The sequence below is a fragment of the Copadichromis virginalis genome, linkage group LG15, assembly GCF_057382275.1.
Source record: "Copadichromis virginalis isolate Kocher_CV1m ecotype Utaka linkage group LG15, C_Virginalis_male_GT1.1, whole genome shotgun sequence".
Lineage (NCBI taxonomy): Eukaryota > Metazoa > Chordata > Actinopteri > Cichliformes > Cichlidae > Copadichromis > Copadichromis virginalis.
Genome location: NC_140632.1, coordinates 4,974,220 through 4,990,574, shown reverse-complemented (window position 1 = coordinate 4,990,574; position 16,355 = coordinate 4,974,220). Strand labels below are relative to the sequence as shown.

At 44.6% G+C, this 16,355-nt stretch overlaps 1 protein-coding gene and 1 long non-coding RNA gene across 3 annotated transcripts in view; one reads left to right on the top strand and one right to left on the bottom strand.

The window, feature by feature from the left end:
• Positions 1-12,436, top strand: part of LOC146691594 (uncharacterized) — a 28,823-nt gene extending 16,387 nt beyond the window's left edge. Inside the window, exon 3 of the long non-coding RNA XR_014915073.1 lies at positions 12,101-12,436. This is a non-coding gene — a long non-coding RNA (uncharacterized LOC146691594). The remainder of the gene's footprint in view (positions 1-12,100) is intronic.
• On the bottom strand, positions 913-5,635 carry LOC146691595 (homeobox protein OTX2-like). 2 transcript variants are annotated; one of them, XM_085431469.1, is made up of 4 exons: positions 5,575-5,635; positions 3,130-3,227; positions 2,729-2,880; positions 913-2,323 (listed from the first exon to the last, which is right to left on the bottom strand). In XM_085431469.1, exons 2-4 carry the CDS (start codon positions 3,224-3,226, stop codon positions 1,697-1,699), a joined length of 876 nt encoding a protein of 291 aa, XP_085287595.1. In that variant the 5' UTR covers position 3,227; positions 5,575-5,635; the 3' UTR covers positions 913-1,696. The 2 variants fall into 2 exon arrangements, with proteins under 2 accessions (XP_085287595.1, XP_085287594.1); XM_085431468.1 differs by lacking the exon at positions 5,575-5,635 and having other exon boundaries at positions 3,130-3,548.
• Positions 12,437-16,355: the final 3,919 nt, after the last annotated feature.

The following is a 16,355-nucleotide window of genomic DNA, read 5'->3' as shown; positions in this document are numbered from 1 at the left end:
TCATGTCACATCCTAATTAGAGGAGTGACATCAGCCTTCCTATGATTTAATCCACGCACGGGCTCTCTCTTCCTTAAACCCCAAAGCGGCTGGCCATAGGTTTAAGACCACTATACACAAACCCATATGTCAGCAACTGCACATGATGCTGGCTGTGATAACACCGTACTGAGAGTGAATACTTCATCAGGGACCAAGGAAAGCGTAAAAGCGTTTGTGGGTAAATATGATTTTCGAAATGAGTCATGTGTGCTCTCTAAATAGTCTTTAAAGAAAAGCCTCCAGAGTTTGGGCCTACAACATATTCAATTAGAGAAAACTACTTTTCCCCTTTTTCTTCATTTCTAAGGAAGGGGAGCGTTTTATTGTGTTATTTGTTTTTGCACTGGCGTTTCAGCGGATGATCACACACACACCCTCCGAACCAAACTGATGTTTAACGGAACATTTTGCGCACAACCTGTCTTTAAGCTCGTGTTTGCCCCTGGACTCTTGAGCAAGCACAGCCGTGTCACATTTCTCCGTGTGAACGGGCCAGTGGCGCGCGTGAATGAAAATGTTGGGATTACCCGCTTTCACGAGACGGGATTAACATAGCTCTGTCATAATTCAAATTCCTCCTTGCCCGGGTAGTTGTGACAGACACGGTGAACTGTGTAGGCAGCTGTGATCAGCAGTAAGAAACCACAATTCAGATAATTAACCGCAAACGATGGCATTCATGTCTGAACTGAATAAACGGAGGCGATAGAATACTGTGTTTTTCCCCCGATGAAACACGTGATAAAAGAAGAAAGAAACACAAGAAATGGATCAGATGGATGCACAAGTGCAGCCGAGGTGGATCAGTTGAAGTTGTTTTTATTGGGATTTTAGTGTGTTCGTTTGTTGCCCCCCACCCCACCCCCCGCCCTTTACAGCTCGAGTGAAATTCCTCACTGCTTGCTTCATTCATCGTGCACTCCCTATTTTAACTAATATCTCCTTATAATAATTTATCAACAACACCCGAGACATTAAAAAAACTATCAAATTCACAGCTGGCTCGTGGCACACGGGTTTTGCGCAAAGCGCAATTGCATACAGGTTGTACAAAAAAAATACAGACACAAGGGCAAAATAAACACATCAGGGATTTTATGCTCACACGCACATGGACTGATTGTCTCGTAACTTCCACATATTTTCTCATAAATTAAATAGTGCATCCAGGTTTATGTTCAGAGCTGCTCTCACTCACTCACAGCGCAAGCACACGTTCTCCTGCGCAGCGTTTTCATCAAAGGGGCTCTTCAGCGATCCAGCAAAATTAATAATAAAAACAAAACAAAAAAAAGACAAGAAGGGAGTCTTTAAGTAGCTAAGGAGAAAACATGACCATGTCCCTCAAACTCAACCAAGTTAGGATTCGGATCTTTCGATCTCTTGATCCTTTTCCTCACTTTTGGTTAACAAATTTGTTCCGTTCCCTTGATCAAAGTTAAGAAGTCAGTGTATTTTTAATAAGTTAGCCCAACACGCGAGACAGCCGCCCGCCAGTCCTCGTCTATGCTTTGCCCCGAGGTAGAAGTTAGGGCCTGTGGTCGTGGTGGTGTGTGAGGGGGGGGAAACGCCACACTTGCCTCTCCAAACCTTGGGCTTTAATTTGCCTGTACAGTCTGCAGTTAACGACAGCTGTCCATTTATTTCGTACCCCTCACAACACTTGGAATTTCCACGCTGATTGGTCTTTGTAATCCAGACAGTCCGCGTTGAAATTGAGCTTCCACGAGGAGGCTGTTTGGTCCTTGTAGTCCAGGCAGTCTGCAGAGCCACTGAACCCGAGCCCCGCTGGTCCATACGCCGAGGAGGAGAGGGACGACGCCGGGCTCAGGTGGCTAGACACCCCGTTGCTGCTCATGGGGCTCATGGCAGAGCCTGCGGCGGAGAGCTGGTGGTGCATGGGCGAAAGGTAGGAGCTGCAGTCCATCCCCGTGAAGTAGGACGAGGAGCCCGTGTAACCCTGGTTGTAGCCCGTCGCCTGGGTGTAAGTCATGGGGTACGAGCGCTGCATGCAGGAGGAGGAGGAGGTAGACAGTGGGTCTGAGAGCGGGGAGATGGAAGCAGGGCTCCAGATGGACACGGGAGCAGCACTGCTGCTCACAGCCGGGACTGATGTGCTCGAAGGCGGCGTGAACTGGCCGCTGGCTCCGCTCTCTGAGCTGGCCTCTCGGACTGGCGAGCCTTTCTTTTTCACCGGCCTGCTGACAGCCTTGTTCTGCACGCCAGTCTGGGTTTGCTGGGCCTGCTGGCGATGTTTGGCCCGTCGGTTTTTAAACCACACCTGAGAGAGAATTACTGGGATTATTATAGGTATCATTTTCTTTTAAATGCAATAATGAAAAATAATGTTAAAATAAATAAAGAATTCACACATTAAAATATTGAACACGTAACCGCAGTGGGGTAAATACAAAAATTAGCTGTTTTTCTCATCATCTCACTTCCCTGTAGGAGTAGTATGGGCCATAATTAAATAGAAATGCGAGGAAAAAAATATAGCCTATTTTAGAATTACAAGTGAGCACATTCCCAATGGGAATAAATGAGGAAGTAACAATACAGTCTCAGAGGTGTTGTTGTCAACCTCTCCTGTGAATGGGGAGCCTCTCTCACCTCTCACTGACACAATTACCAAATATCGACCTCCTTCGGCAGGCTCGCGCTATCAGTTATGCTCACGACTTACTTGCACTCTGGATTCAGGCAGGTTGATCTTTAAGGCCACCTCCTCTCTCATGAAGATGTCCGGGTACCGAGTCTTGGCGAACAGATTCTCCAGCACGTCGAGCTGGGCCCGAGTGAAGGTCGTCCTCTCCCTTCTCTGTTTGCGGGGGGTTGCTGATAAGAAATGGGGAGAAAAACAGCGATTATTGGCACATCCTGACTTTTAGCACGATTTGAATCCAGCAACTTCTCACCTAGAAATGTTGCCTGTTCCGTATCCTCACCTGAGCATTAAATACAACTATCAGCGTTTTCAGCTGAGATAACTCAGCATTCCGTTAAATGTTTTAAACCTGCTGGACACCTTAAGAGACAGTTTTTTTTTCTATCGTGAAGTGGTTGCGGGCTTACAGGGTATATTACCTTGGTATCCCACGGAAGGATGCAGCAGGTCCACTCCTGAGGTAGATAAGCTCAGTCCGTTCATCGTGTAGGGCGGTTGCTTCAAATAGGACATCATGCTGAGTGTCGGTCAAAGGAGCACCAATGGAAAGAAATAAGAAAAATATCTCAGAAGAGAGGGTTGTTTTTATTTTTTAAAAATCCGGTCGCGTCTCTGTTTACTGAGTCAAGTCGTCCAGGCGAATCTGAAGTGAGACATAACCATTTTTCGCCCTCTTTCTTTCTTTTTAAAGTGAGTTCTTGAAATCAGTCCGCTAATTTTTACGCGCTCCGTGCGCAGAGCTCCGGGTTTAAAGAAGTGGGCGTCCTCTTAAACTGGCAGTGCTCTTAAAGCCAAGTGGAGACCCCCAGCTGTCCGTACCAGACTGAAGATGCTCTGTCTGGCTGACAGGCGTTTACGCCATCAACCCCCCCCATACACAGTGCCTCCCCTCTCCTCACACACACACACACACTGCTACTATAGCCCCGCCCCACACACCTCCCTCCAACTCCCCACCCCTGAAACACACTCCGCTCCTCCTCTACTAGTACCCACCGAAAACAAAACATTGTCGTTAAAATGCGCGCACACACTGGGCCCCAACCGGGCTCACAATTAGCATAGACCCACAGGTTGGGCGAAGCTAAATAGACAGCTGATTGGGGGACATTTGCAGAGACAAAGCCCAGTGTTGACCGATAAGTAATGCTGATAACAAAAGCCTTCAGGGAACAAACAAAAGAAGCCAGCGCTGCAAACTGAGCAGCTCATTCAAACACAACCGAGCACCTTTACTTCTTTATACCGGCCCTTTGTTTGTTTCCATTAAAAACCTCCCTGAGCATTCAAATGTAACGACATTAAAATACGAAGAACAGATAATTTGAAACACGGAGACATTTACCCCAAAGTGAAGGTTGAAACTCCTCCTTGAAGTATGGACACGCACACACACACACCCTCTTTCCTTAATGAATTAGATTTGGAAAGGTGAGACTATCGAAACGTGTTGATTAGAGAGGAGGACTTAATCTAAACAAACAAAGAGATAGCCTTCTCTGTTGATGGTCAATCATTTTAGAGGAGGTCAATTTTACGAGCAAAACAACAACAACAACACCCCCCCCCCCCCCCCCCAAAAAAAAATAGCATTTTAATTTCAACCTCACGTGGAAGCTATTTTTAAAAAAAAATTTAGGCATTCAAAAACAAACTCTTAAATTGCACAAATAAATACAAACATAAAAATACATTAAATTAAAAATCGAATAAAGAAAAAAAAGAAAAAACATTTTGCATTATGTGACAGTTTTACTTCGAGGGTCCTGTTAAAGACATACTTACTCTTTGATCAGATGATAAGCACACCTTAATATTTTATTAATTGCTAATATATTGGGCTAACTTCCGCAGACATCTGCAGCCGGTCCGAGGCCTCTCGTTTCCACTTACACCTACCTGTAGAATAAGTTTTACAAGTTTTACAAGGACTCGGGGCGCTCCGAGCCGGACCCCTCGTTTTTATACAGCCAACATAACGGCCACTCCTGTGCTCAATCTGTCGCTTTATTTCAACCCCGTTCAATAATAAATACCCTGCCTGGATATTTAATTATTATTGGCTGGTATATTTTTTTCCTCCCCTTTTTCTTCCTTCTGTAAGAAATTAACGAGATAATCCGGACGGCACGCGCTGGCCTGATTACAGGACGCCAGCCACGACTCCGCATTCAGGCTTCCTTAATTTTCTGCGTCACGAAAATAAAACAAAGACTGGCATTGTATTTATCAGACCAGCTGACTGCCAGACCCCCCCCCCCCCCCCCCCCATTACCCCCAAGCCCCATCACAACCAGCCGCACAACTCACTTTCCCAAACTGACAAACGCTCATGTGGGCCTCTGTTATTATTATTATTATTATTATTATTATTATTATTATTATTAAACAAAGTTTTTTAATGCACTGCTATCACATTTAAAAAAACAAATCAGGCAGGTTGTAATTAAAGCTGTATTATATTATTATTATTATTATTGTTGTTGTTGTTGTTGTTATTATTATAAATAATCTGAGGGGCTTTCCCCCTGAATAAGATACAAAAAACGAACTGATTTCGATGTGTTTAAGCTTAATTCTATCCAAGGCTTCTACTGAAACGTCCACAAGTTGCGGACTGCTCCACAGTCCCGCTATTCCTCGGCTCACTGCGTCTTTGCTTCAGGCGTGCAGCCCGGCAGAGGCAAGACAGGGAAAAAAGTTTCCCCCTGAGCACGCCTCCTCAATTATCTCCCTGTAGGCTAGCTTCATGGCAAGCAGCTCCCAGTGGCTTTCATTGTCAATTAAAAAAAAAAAAAATAATAATAATTAAAAAAAAATAGAGTCAATCTAAATTAACGGCGGAAGTTAAATGGGCCACTTACTTCAGTTGTTAGGCGCTCGGTTTTTGGTCATGGGCCTGTGAAGGATTTATGTGCCTGCGGTAAACCTTTGGATGTGGATAATACCGAGAGATGCTCGGTATTTATGCTGAAAGAACGTGTGTGAGAGGAGAGAGAGAGGAAGGAAGGAAGGAAGGAAGGAAGAGATGGAGGGGGCGAAGAATTTTAGCAGCCAATGGAAATGAGACAAAATATGATGGGCAGGGGGGTATCAAAAGATGCAGTTGGAGAAAAGTGGCCTATTGCTGGCTCCGAAGCATCGCTGATGCCCAGCAAAGGGAATTAAAAAATAATGTAATTACATATACGTTGATATATTTTGACACAGGTAAAATATGGCATGGTATTTATGGGCTAAGGTGTGTTGCCATCAGTGCTGTGACCATCAAATATTACAATAAACCAGCTGTGCTATTATAACATAATTATAGTAGATGGATTGACATGGAGGCTGAAGACAAAATATTAAAAAATAAGAAAAAAAATAAAATAAAATAATAATATAATAATAATAATAATAATAATGATAATAATAATAATTTCGGAGAGATCTGTTGTGGTTTGATTCTGTGTAACTCCATGAAGAACATATGAAGAAAAAATAAATGTAAATGTTGGTTGAAACTTTGCGCCCCCACTCCCTACAGTCAAATCCTGAGCAATGTGTGTGCTTAAAAAAATTCTGTGGTTGTAGGAAGGAGGTGCAGGTTGCATTTCGGGATTAGATTACCACTAAAGCTAATCCCTCTATGCTCTTTTCTTTTCGCTCATCTGTTGTGCTCGGGCTTAATCCTGGATCCCAGGTCGGTTTGGATTTAAAAAAAAATCATCAGTTTCCGACAAAACTTTGGCCTCCTCATCCCTAAATGAAGGCTTTGATTGATGCTCCCAAACAAACAGCAGGTTAGACAACTAATTAGGAGTCTATGTGCCAGATGAACAGACTGCGAGGCTGCTGGGTTGTTAGACAAGCCTGAAATCAATAAGGCCTGCACTCTGTGTGCTGCTACAGCAAATCTCAGCACCATTCGTGTCAATTCCTTGCATAAAGGCTTTAAAATCAATCAATAAATAAATAAATAAAACTGTGATTTTACCCTTATTTTTTCTTCTTCTTTTTTTTAAAAAGTGCCTACTTTGGTCATTTCTGGATCTTTCCAAATCTCTATAGGCCTATAGCCTTTACAGTTTCACTGCAGGCCGTGGAGTTTTCCCATTTTCTGCCTTCATGGATGCACGCTAAAACAAACAGCCTCACCGGGCTTAAATATCTGGTCTCCTTGTTGTCCCACAGCGATGTTCTTGGCTCACGCAGAGTCCTTTCATCTTCAGCTCTGATATATAATTCATCGGAAAATATCTAACAGCCCTGGGGAGCGTTTCAGCTAAACGGAGCCGTGGTTGTTAAAAGGTGAAGTCGCTTGTTAATGTCTGTGGCAATATGCCCTCCCCCTGTCTCCCGGCGAATCGACGCAGTCACGGTTTCTCCTGCTGTTAGGGAGACGAATTGAAGGCTAAGAATCGTGGGACTGCAACGCTGCTCTCTCTCAGAGTGTACTGGATAATGCTGGCATGAGGGAAGTATGTTGAGCTGCTGCCACTTCTCTTTTCCAGCACCCATTTGTTTGTTCCTTGTACATCAGGGTGACAGACTTTAAATATTAAACATTTGTTTAAAGATATCATAATCACAATCTAATGAAAGAGTTTGTTCTCTTAATTCATGGGGTATAAATGGGGGTAAATGTAACATTTACATGATGTAAACACAATATACCAAATTGTATCGCTTCATGGATTAATATTCTTAATCTTTATTTCCTCTGACTACCTCTCACTTCAGTGGTCTAGGCCTAAATCAAGGTCAAATCAATGACTTGGCCCACTCTGTCAATCCCATCTGTTACACGCTGATGGGGGGGAAACTATATTGGACATTATCGTGATTTTTTTTTTTCTTTTGCCATCTGCACCTGACAATGATAACTTTATTGATAGACATTGTGGAAGAAGCCATACATGTATTGATGATTACAAGAAGACAAACCGAGCGTCCCTCGATATTTAACTATTGTACTAACAGAAGGCTCTGGGCAGCAGCTGAACAACGGAGACAAAAACCTTCTTATCCTGTGAGGGGGAGCTGTTTTCCAGCAACTCAAATGTGAAGTCACACTGGCAAAAAAAAGTGTATAGAGCTTTTTGTGTCTTATTGGTTGGGAGAGAAAAATGTTTGCTCCCCAACTGGTTGGTAAATAGTTGCTAGAGGTTGCTGGCTGTTGCCAGGTAAAATTGGCACCAAAGATGGTGCTACATCAAAAACCTCCTTATGATTGCTTTGCTGAGGTCACTCGTAGTTTGCATGGAAGATGCTGGGTTGTCTGCAAACATTGGCCAACTGCTAGCCGAGTGGTTGTACGACTTACAGGATGCAAACCAGAGACAAACTTTACTACTGCTCAGCTAGTAGTTAGCAAAAAATTAGCAGAGTGACTACAGCTAGGTACTAGTGACCAAAGGAATTGCAATTAGACATTTGCCCCCCCAGTAAGAGAATACACATAGCCACTGATCAGACCATAGGCCTTTGGGACTGTGTTTTAGGCAGCTGATTTCCCAGAAACTACCATCAACCTCTAACAAGCACTTGCCAGCTTGTCAGGGAGCACACATTTTCCCCTAGCAAACAGTGGTTGATAGATGGTAGAGAACCAGTCTCCAGGCCTGTGTGGCTGGGGACTTATTGCCATGCTCAGATTTACATGACAAAATCCAATTATTGCAACAACACATTAAATAAAATAGCAAATTTTAACACCTTTAAATGCTAGCGTGGTTCGGCTACATGTACTTTTCCGGTGAAATGACATTTTGGAGATTCTTCTTTGATAGTTTGGTGTCAGTGCTGTACTTCATATTGCACCTGCAGCACAGTATTACAATTTTCCCATTATAGTCCACTGCCTCATGGCTGTCATAGCTAATATCACATCATATTCATGCCCTTCATTGAGATACATCCACCACTTGTGGTTTCCCCATGGGAGAGTTGAATGCCTAGTGCCTGCTGGTACCTCGTTAACCTCCCACGGCCTGTGGCTATAGTGTTAGCCAAACTGAGAGGCCTCATACCTGGGTATTGGTCAGCAGGGACTGGCCCCAGGAGCCCAGGACCCCCCACCAGTTGAGGGGAGGGAGGCAGGCGGGACAGAGGAGGGCCAAACAAAAACACAACCTGGCATCCCCACGGCAAACAGCCCACCTACTGACAGCCAGCATCTGGGGCACAGCACACAGCCTTCTCTATTCACATTCTGATGATGGCAAATAGTGAGCAGCAAACACACAATGCAGCCTAACACACAAATTCAAGCCTTTAGCAGAATGAAACTGGTGCTGGTAATTGGGTTTAGCTCCTGGCTATGGTTTTGGTTTGTTTTGCTTCTATAATTGGTAAACTGTTACATCATCTTTAGCTATGACACGTGAAGTTTTCCTGTAAGATTGTCCCAGAAATATACAGGTGAAGCTCTTTATGAGGTCAACTAAATGCTTTGAAAGCATGCATTCAAAAGATTAAAGTGCATGTGGAGAGCAAAGTTCGGAAACTGCTCGATAGAAAGAGACTGGGGAGAGAGAGTGGCAGAGAGAAATGAGGAGGAGGAGTGTAAAGTTAATCCAGTCTGAATTGATGGGCCCGGCTGCGGGAGTGACACTGAAAACAGTTTTTCTTTTCTTTCTTTTCTCTGCAAATTTGCTCTCCCCTCTCCCTCTTTCTTTGCTTCCTCCCGTGCCTCTCGCTATTTTTCTGCCTTCTTATCCTTTTTAATTAGAGGGGCTATTCTGCTGCACAGAGGACCTTAATCCCCAACTGACCAACAATGTAAAAAGCCAGCCTTTGAACAGCCGACCTGCACCCCTCTCTGTCCCCAAATTCCCCACCACCACCACCACCACTGCCGCCGTCACCACCAATCATTGCACTACCGCTGCCACTCCACTGCTGCCACTGTTGGGAAAAAAAGCAGCCTTCCCCCCTCACCACCATCTCCAGCTTTTCCAACATCTTGGACAAAGCTCTTGAGGAGCCACTGCAAAGAGAACTTGTCTGAAAGAGCATTTCAATATCCGCCAAGGTTTTCAAAGAGCGCTGGTTGGGACAAAAACCAAGGTCAAATGGCAGGTGACTTTCTTTGAATGAGTTATCAAAATAACCAAGCACAATTTGAAGTGCGCAGAAAAGAGCTCGAGGTTCCCAAGGAAGCTGTGTTTAGCTAGTTTACGGATACAATATGACAAAGCACATACACGCACGCTTACAAAACGCATTTTCCTCGCCATGTTGAGGTTTAATTGGAGAAAATATTTTGAAAATAAGCCGTTAGATGGCACAGAAGCTGGAAGTGGGTCCTGCAAATTCCCCCACTGGGTCTCATTTCCATATGTATATGGGTCTCTAGATGGAGTCCATTAACAAACCCCTGTTGTCTTGTTAGATGATTATGTGTGGCCATTATCAGCAAACTACTTAGTGAATGAGATAATAAATCAGAGGGTCACAAGGGGGAGAACTTAATAAAGGCCTCGGGTGAATTAATCATTGGCGATAACAACACTTTACCTGAACACGATTAATCATGTGTATCAACCTGGTGCCCTCCCACTCCCAAACCCCACCTCTTTATTAACTGAATGTAGTCCAAATATTTAAACCTTATAATGTCATTGTCACAGCAAAACACCAACTTAGCCTAAAAGTAATTGAAATAACTTCTCTGTAATTTTGCTCAAGCTGATTTTCTGTCAACTTATTGCCAACATAGCAGTCTGACAAATTGCCACTGGAGCACAATAACAATCCTCCTGCTTTCAACCCTGCTCCGCATGCGAGTGATGGGAAAAATGAATTTCATTTCACCGCTGACTACCGCACTTTTCTATTTTTTAAATTTTTTTTGCATCGGGCATGCTGGCTCGACACTGTTTCACACAGAGACAGGCCAGCCAAACCTTCTGCCTGGCTAATCACAGGCCCAATATTTCCATAGCAGGCAATTAGCATCTTGCTTTTATGTGTGAAATGGCTGAGGCGACGAAGGAGTGAGTCGGGGAGAGAGGCACAGTAAAAAACAGAGAAAGAATAAAAGAGCAATTAAGATGTTGGGTGAGCAGAGGACAGAGACAGGCAGTCTGCTGCCGTGTGATTTGAGGCTTGCAGGCCTGGTAATTAGCCCTTCATTGTGAGATAATGGACTTGGCCAATCTTCCCGGTTCCTCGAGCTGCCCGGCTCGACTCGACCCACGGAAGGTCAAAGGGCACAATGTGCAGCTTGGCTCCTATATCTTTGTGTCTAGCCTGTACTTGTGTGTATGTTGTGCGCGTGTGCTACTGGTGCTCGCATCGTCTAAGATGATAAAGTTCAAGCAAGACGAACGAAGCACAAAAGAAAAGTGTTTGCATTCACATAAATTAATAATCTCTCCAAATCTGCAAAGCATTCTGGATAAGCAGCCTTCTGGGGAAAAGTGTGCCAGTGAAAGGCAGGGGCCAGCTTGGAGGCACTGGAGTCATCACTCTCCCAGCCTATCGCGCCTTTCTCCAGCCATCTTTAGAAAAGCGGTAATCTGTGAACCCTGAATCATAAGCTTTGGGTAAATCTATGTAATACGGGTAATTCGATGAAGCAGTATTTTTCCTGGTGAGAGGCAAAATCCTGTTGACTATTCAAGGATTGAATCATCCAACAGTAATGCCATTAGACCAGAGCAGCGGATTCCTCAGAAAATGCTGTTTAATTGCCAGTAACCAGCCATTGTTTGATGACGGGTAAACACTAGCCGGGGGTGTTGGGAGGAAAGGGGGGGCTTTGGGGTTGGTGTGGTGGCGAGGGATGAAGCGTGTGAAAAAGATGGCCCCTTCGCCTTCAGCCAATCGCCACCGAGAGACAGGTTTACTCGGGCCCTGCAAAAGTGGCAGCGGCACTGGCTTAACTAAAGTCTTCAAGAGTCTAAACGCAGAGTAACCCTTTCCTTTTAATACCGGATTTGCTCAACAATACCATTTAAGGGGGTGTCTATTCAAGACAGACATTTTTTTTTGAGTGGCGAGGTTTTTAAGGATCAGACCTTGCTGCTCACGTTTATTAGCACAGGACTCCGCAGCTCAGGGATTGTTGGTGGTTGTAATCGTCGTTGCGGTTTATCCATGTTTGTGTTTGGCTTTTACGTATATACACCGTGACACTAAGACCCCGTTCTTGCTCGGAAAATCTTTAAGAACAATACCCCTACCTACACCCAGACATTTATCCTAAGCCCCACTTATTCCAGCTTTTTAACAATAAAAACTGATATTAACTGTCCAAGTCAGCATGAACTGATCTAAAGCTACCAGAGTGCTTTTTTTTCCTTCTTTCTTTTACTAGCTAATCCAATTCTCACCACATAGGCACTTTTTTTATGAGAATTTGAACATTTGAGGTGCATTGTTGTCCCTCCCCGCTTTCAGGCCTGTCCTGGAGGAGGCAGATTGGAAGTGAGAGGTGTGGCGGCCCAGGCTCTCCTCCATTGTGAGCTGGTGCCTGGGAGACAAGCAGCACTGCCAGACCAGACACTGATTGGGTTTGACACTGCATCCAGGAGGCAAGAAGAGGCTTTTCTTTTGCTCTTTTTCCCTATAAGTAAAAAAAAAAAGAAACCCCTTTTTGTAAGAAATGCCCCTCCTCTCCTCTTACTCCCCCTGGTTCTGTTGTGCTGCTTGCCCTCCTCCTCAGCCTTTTTCTCTTTTCATTTCTATGACTCCCTCATTTCTTTCTTTTTCTTTTCGTTTTTTTTATTCTCAGATTAAAACCCATGGACTTCTGTTTCTTTTGTCTTTCTCTTTTATGTTCCTCTCACTTGGTCGTTGACCAGTAAATTGGATACTCTGCATCACAACATCACAGAATTACTTTTGTCCTTCATCCCCAAAGCAGACGAAACAGTAATTGTAAGTGCAAACAAGGAGGGCACCGTGCCACAAACTGAGCCCAGTAGTACGTCCTTGGGTGGACTCTTTGACATCTAAGCTTTCCTAATCGCCATGCCTCAGGCTATGATCGCACTGTGCTCAACACTGGGCCTTTACACAGGATTTATCCTTTGACTTATTTAGCTCGGGATACTTTTTTTATTCGCAGAGGACCCAAATGATATATTGCACCTGGGATTTATGTCCAGCGATTTAATTTGGAATCAATAGCTTTGACATTTTGGAAGCCAGCTTAGCTCAGAAAAAAGACTGGAAATGTGTATTAATCTGACAGCATGTGTAGACATTTTGGGATTTGTTACCATTAAGTTGCTGAACATTGTACTGTTAATTTAAAGTTAAGGCATTGTTATAAGACACAGCTGATCATCACTTTATGCTGTATTTGTTCCATCTGTAGAAAAACTGAAGCATAGAAATGACCTGTTGAGGTACTAACAGCGCAGAAAATTTTTTAGACTGAAGTTTTTGTGCAGATTTAAGAAATAAGATGTAAGTACCAGTAAAAGACATTCATGACGCACTTCAATCGCTACTCTGACGTCATATGAACGACAGCATGATGTTCATTTTGTATATTACGATCTCCGTGAGTCTCCAGAAGGGCAACAATAATAAACTTTCACTGTGATCAAGAAGCGGCTAATATATGAGCATGCTGTCAGATTAGATCCATCCCATGCTGGAGATCTGGTTTCAAAAAGCGGCAATCAGGATGGGGCAAACCACGTGACCTGGCTATGCCCACTGTTTATATACACTCTGTGGATTTAATACATTACTGACTGAGCTTTATAAGTGTGTTAATATGAATGTTATGTTCATCTGGAGCCTGGCTGGCTGTTTACCTATGATTCCAGTCTGTGTCCCAAGCTAAGCATGAAAGTGAGCAAAAAAGTAATAAAAACAACAGATAGAGAATAGTCCCAGCTCTGAGGATTATGGGTAACGTAACTAAAATATTGCCACATAAATGCCAAGAGCATTAAAATAGGAAACTGTGAGAAGGTGGGCTTTTCTTAGAATTGATTAATCTTCCACGCAGATCACCAAAAGAGAGCGCACTATCTCGATCCGCTTAATAGAGCCACTAATGACGGGCTCCATTAGTTTAATATATGCTTTTATCACTGTGTCCTTCGATGACTGTAGCATTTCATTAGACATGTCTGCCTCATATCTCACTTTGCACCCAGAGGAAATTGTGAAGGGATTAATTTTATGACGGACCCCCTGCCTCTTCCTCCCTCCCTTCCTCCTTCCCTTCACTCCATCACTTCTTCCCTCCCACCCTCCTCTCCTTTCCTTAGCTCCCAGCCACAGCCAGGGGACCCAGGAGGAATAGTGTCTTTGTCGCCCTGCCGTTTTCCAGAGTTGAGGAACAAGAGGAGTTTAATCCTTATTGTCCAGGAGACTGCAGAGGGTGAAGGGGGGGTCCTCCGGCTGTAAAATGATCCAACCGGCCTCAGCTAATCCCCTCCTAACCCCCACTCCCGGGCCTGACCCCCCTCCTGGCCTTAATTCACCCCCCTATATCTACCAGGGTATCACACTATAAATGCACAGATCCATGCATATAAAACTGGGATTGATTCACTTGAAGGAAATCAAACAAACATCAGGTAAATGAGGACAGAATTAATTTTTTAAACCAGTGTTGGGATCTTCCCGACCAATGGAGGTGATGTTCACGGGGACACAGCTCCCCCCACGCATTTTTGCACATTAATATAAGCGAATTGCAGATTTGTTTGAAATGGCAAGAAGCCCTGTTTCGTGATTAGAACTTTACAACGTGACAAATGTGAATATGCACATGCTGCCAGTGACAGAAAACAAACAAACATCCTGTCATCATTAGCGTGATGAGGAGTGATGTGAGTCGATGCGTCTCACAGTGTGATATATGTGTGCGTGTGGGACGTGTAGGCTGGCGAGAAAGAAAACACTTTTATTGTTCCTCTTATTAACTGAAGGATTATTCGAGATCAGACGGGACGGGGCTGGACATCTAGTTGACGTTAAGTCTTTCTCTAACAAGACGGGTGCTCTCCACTCCGCACAAATCTTCTCCTTTCATTTTTCCTACCTTGCGCAGACACCTCCCTCCCTCCCTCCTTCTTCTCCATCTCTCTCCTGTCCCGTCTTTATTTCTCTTCTGTTTCTCTCTCTCCCCTCCTTTCTTTCCTTTTCTGCACTCCTCCCTGAGTGACAGCTCAATACCCAGCTCTCCCAGGCTTATCTAGCCTCAGCAGATGGTTGACTTGGATCACTGTTCATACGCCACGATCTGGGCTGGTGATAAAGACTGTTACAGAGGGAATATATGCTATCTCTGTCAGGCTCGCTCTTTCTTCCTTTTACTTCTCCTCTTGATCTGCGCTGTCATTCTCCCCCTCTCCATCCAATTCTTTTTAGCTTGTTTGCTCTGCGCTCCTTCGATTTCTACCTGGACTCTTCCCACTCATCTCCTTGTCGTGTCCTCCACCTTTCTCAGCTGTCCTCTTTGTCCCGCTCCCCCTTCAATCTACCCCTCTGTGACTCCTCATCTCTCTCCCATCCCTCAATCTCTGTGCATTGAATCTGGTGCTGCGTGATTGTCTCTGCTTCCCTGCTGGGCTGGCGCCTGTCTAAAGGGCCCCAGGACCCTCACACACTGAGGGGGCTCCAGCCATGCCAGAGATCCCTCTCCTCTCGTTTCTCCTCTCCTTCCCTTTCAAAAAAGTCGAATGGTGTCTTTCTTTTACTTTTGCAATGTATGAGTTGCATACAGCATGTGTGAGTTTCAAACAGTGTGCCAAAAAGAACAGTTAGTAAACAGGTGAGATGAAAGCGCAGCAGTCTATACTCACATCCACACTGCTGTCTTTATGCGTTTAATTTATGTGATCACTTCACTCGGGCCACTGATGTACACTTCAAAGGCTGCTGCTGCCCATTTTATGTATGCTTCACTTGCTTGGTTTGGTCATTTGATGTCCTCCTCACATATTTTTCTTCTAATTCCACGCAAGCCAAAGGAGCAGGGTATAGCTGGCACTGCTGGGGGAAAAAAGGGTTGGGGGTGGGGGGCACATGGTGGCGGGCAGTGATATGAATGAGAACATACAACAGACTGGCGAGGACATCATTTGCACGCGCCATACATTGGACCAACTCTGTGATGAATGCCGGCGTGGCACACGCGTAGAAATGATGCTGAAATTCATATAAACAAGAACGGTGATGCTGCCGTGGGTACATATGGAGCCCACCGTCCCGTGTGAGGTGGAAAACCTCCCCTCCTTGCGATTTACTAGTGGCTCGCCTGCTCTCCAATACTCCAGACAATTCAAGGCCATCTTAATCTGAACGGTGGAATCTGGCAACCACTCCTGAGCACCTGCATCCGTCCAGCCTGACCCGCTTTTGTTCTGGTCCGACCCCCTAACTTTAGCCCCTAATTAACCCAACAGAAACTAATTAAATACAGCTCTAGTGGACCAGACGCCAGACAAAAAGAGAAGGGAAAAAAAATCGAAGAAGGAGGAGAAGAAGAAGAAGGAGGACACAGGGAAGTGAGCAGAGTGAGGGGAGCAAGCCAATGTGACAGGCAGGAGCATGAGAGAGGAAGAGAGGAGGGGGTCCAAAGTTTGGCCTCAAGCCCCTGAGAGCGGTTCAGACAGACAGGAAGACAGGCGGAGAGATTTGAAAGAGGAGGGAATTCGGGTTTCAGTGTCAACCCTGAGTTGTC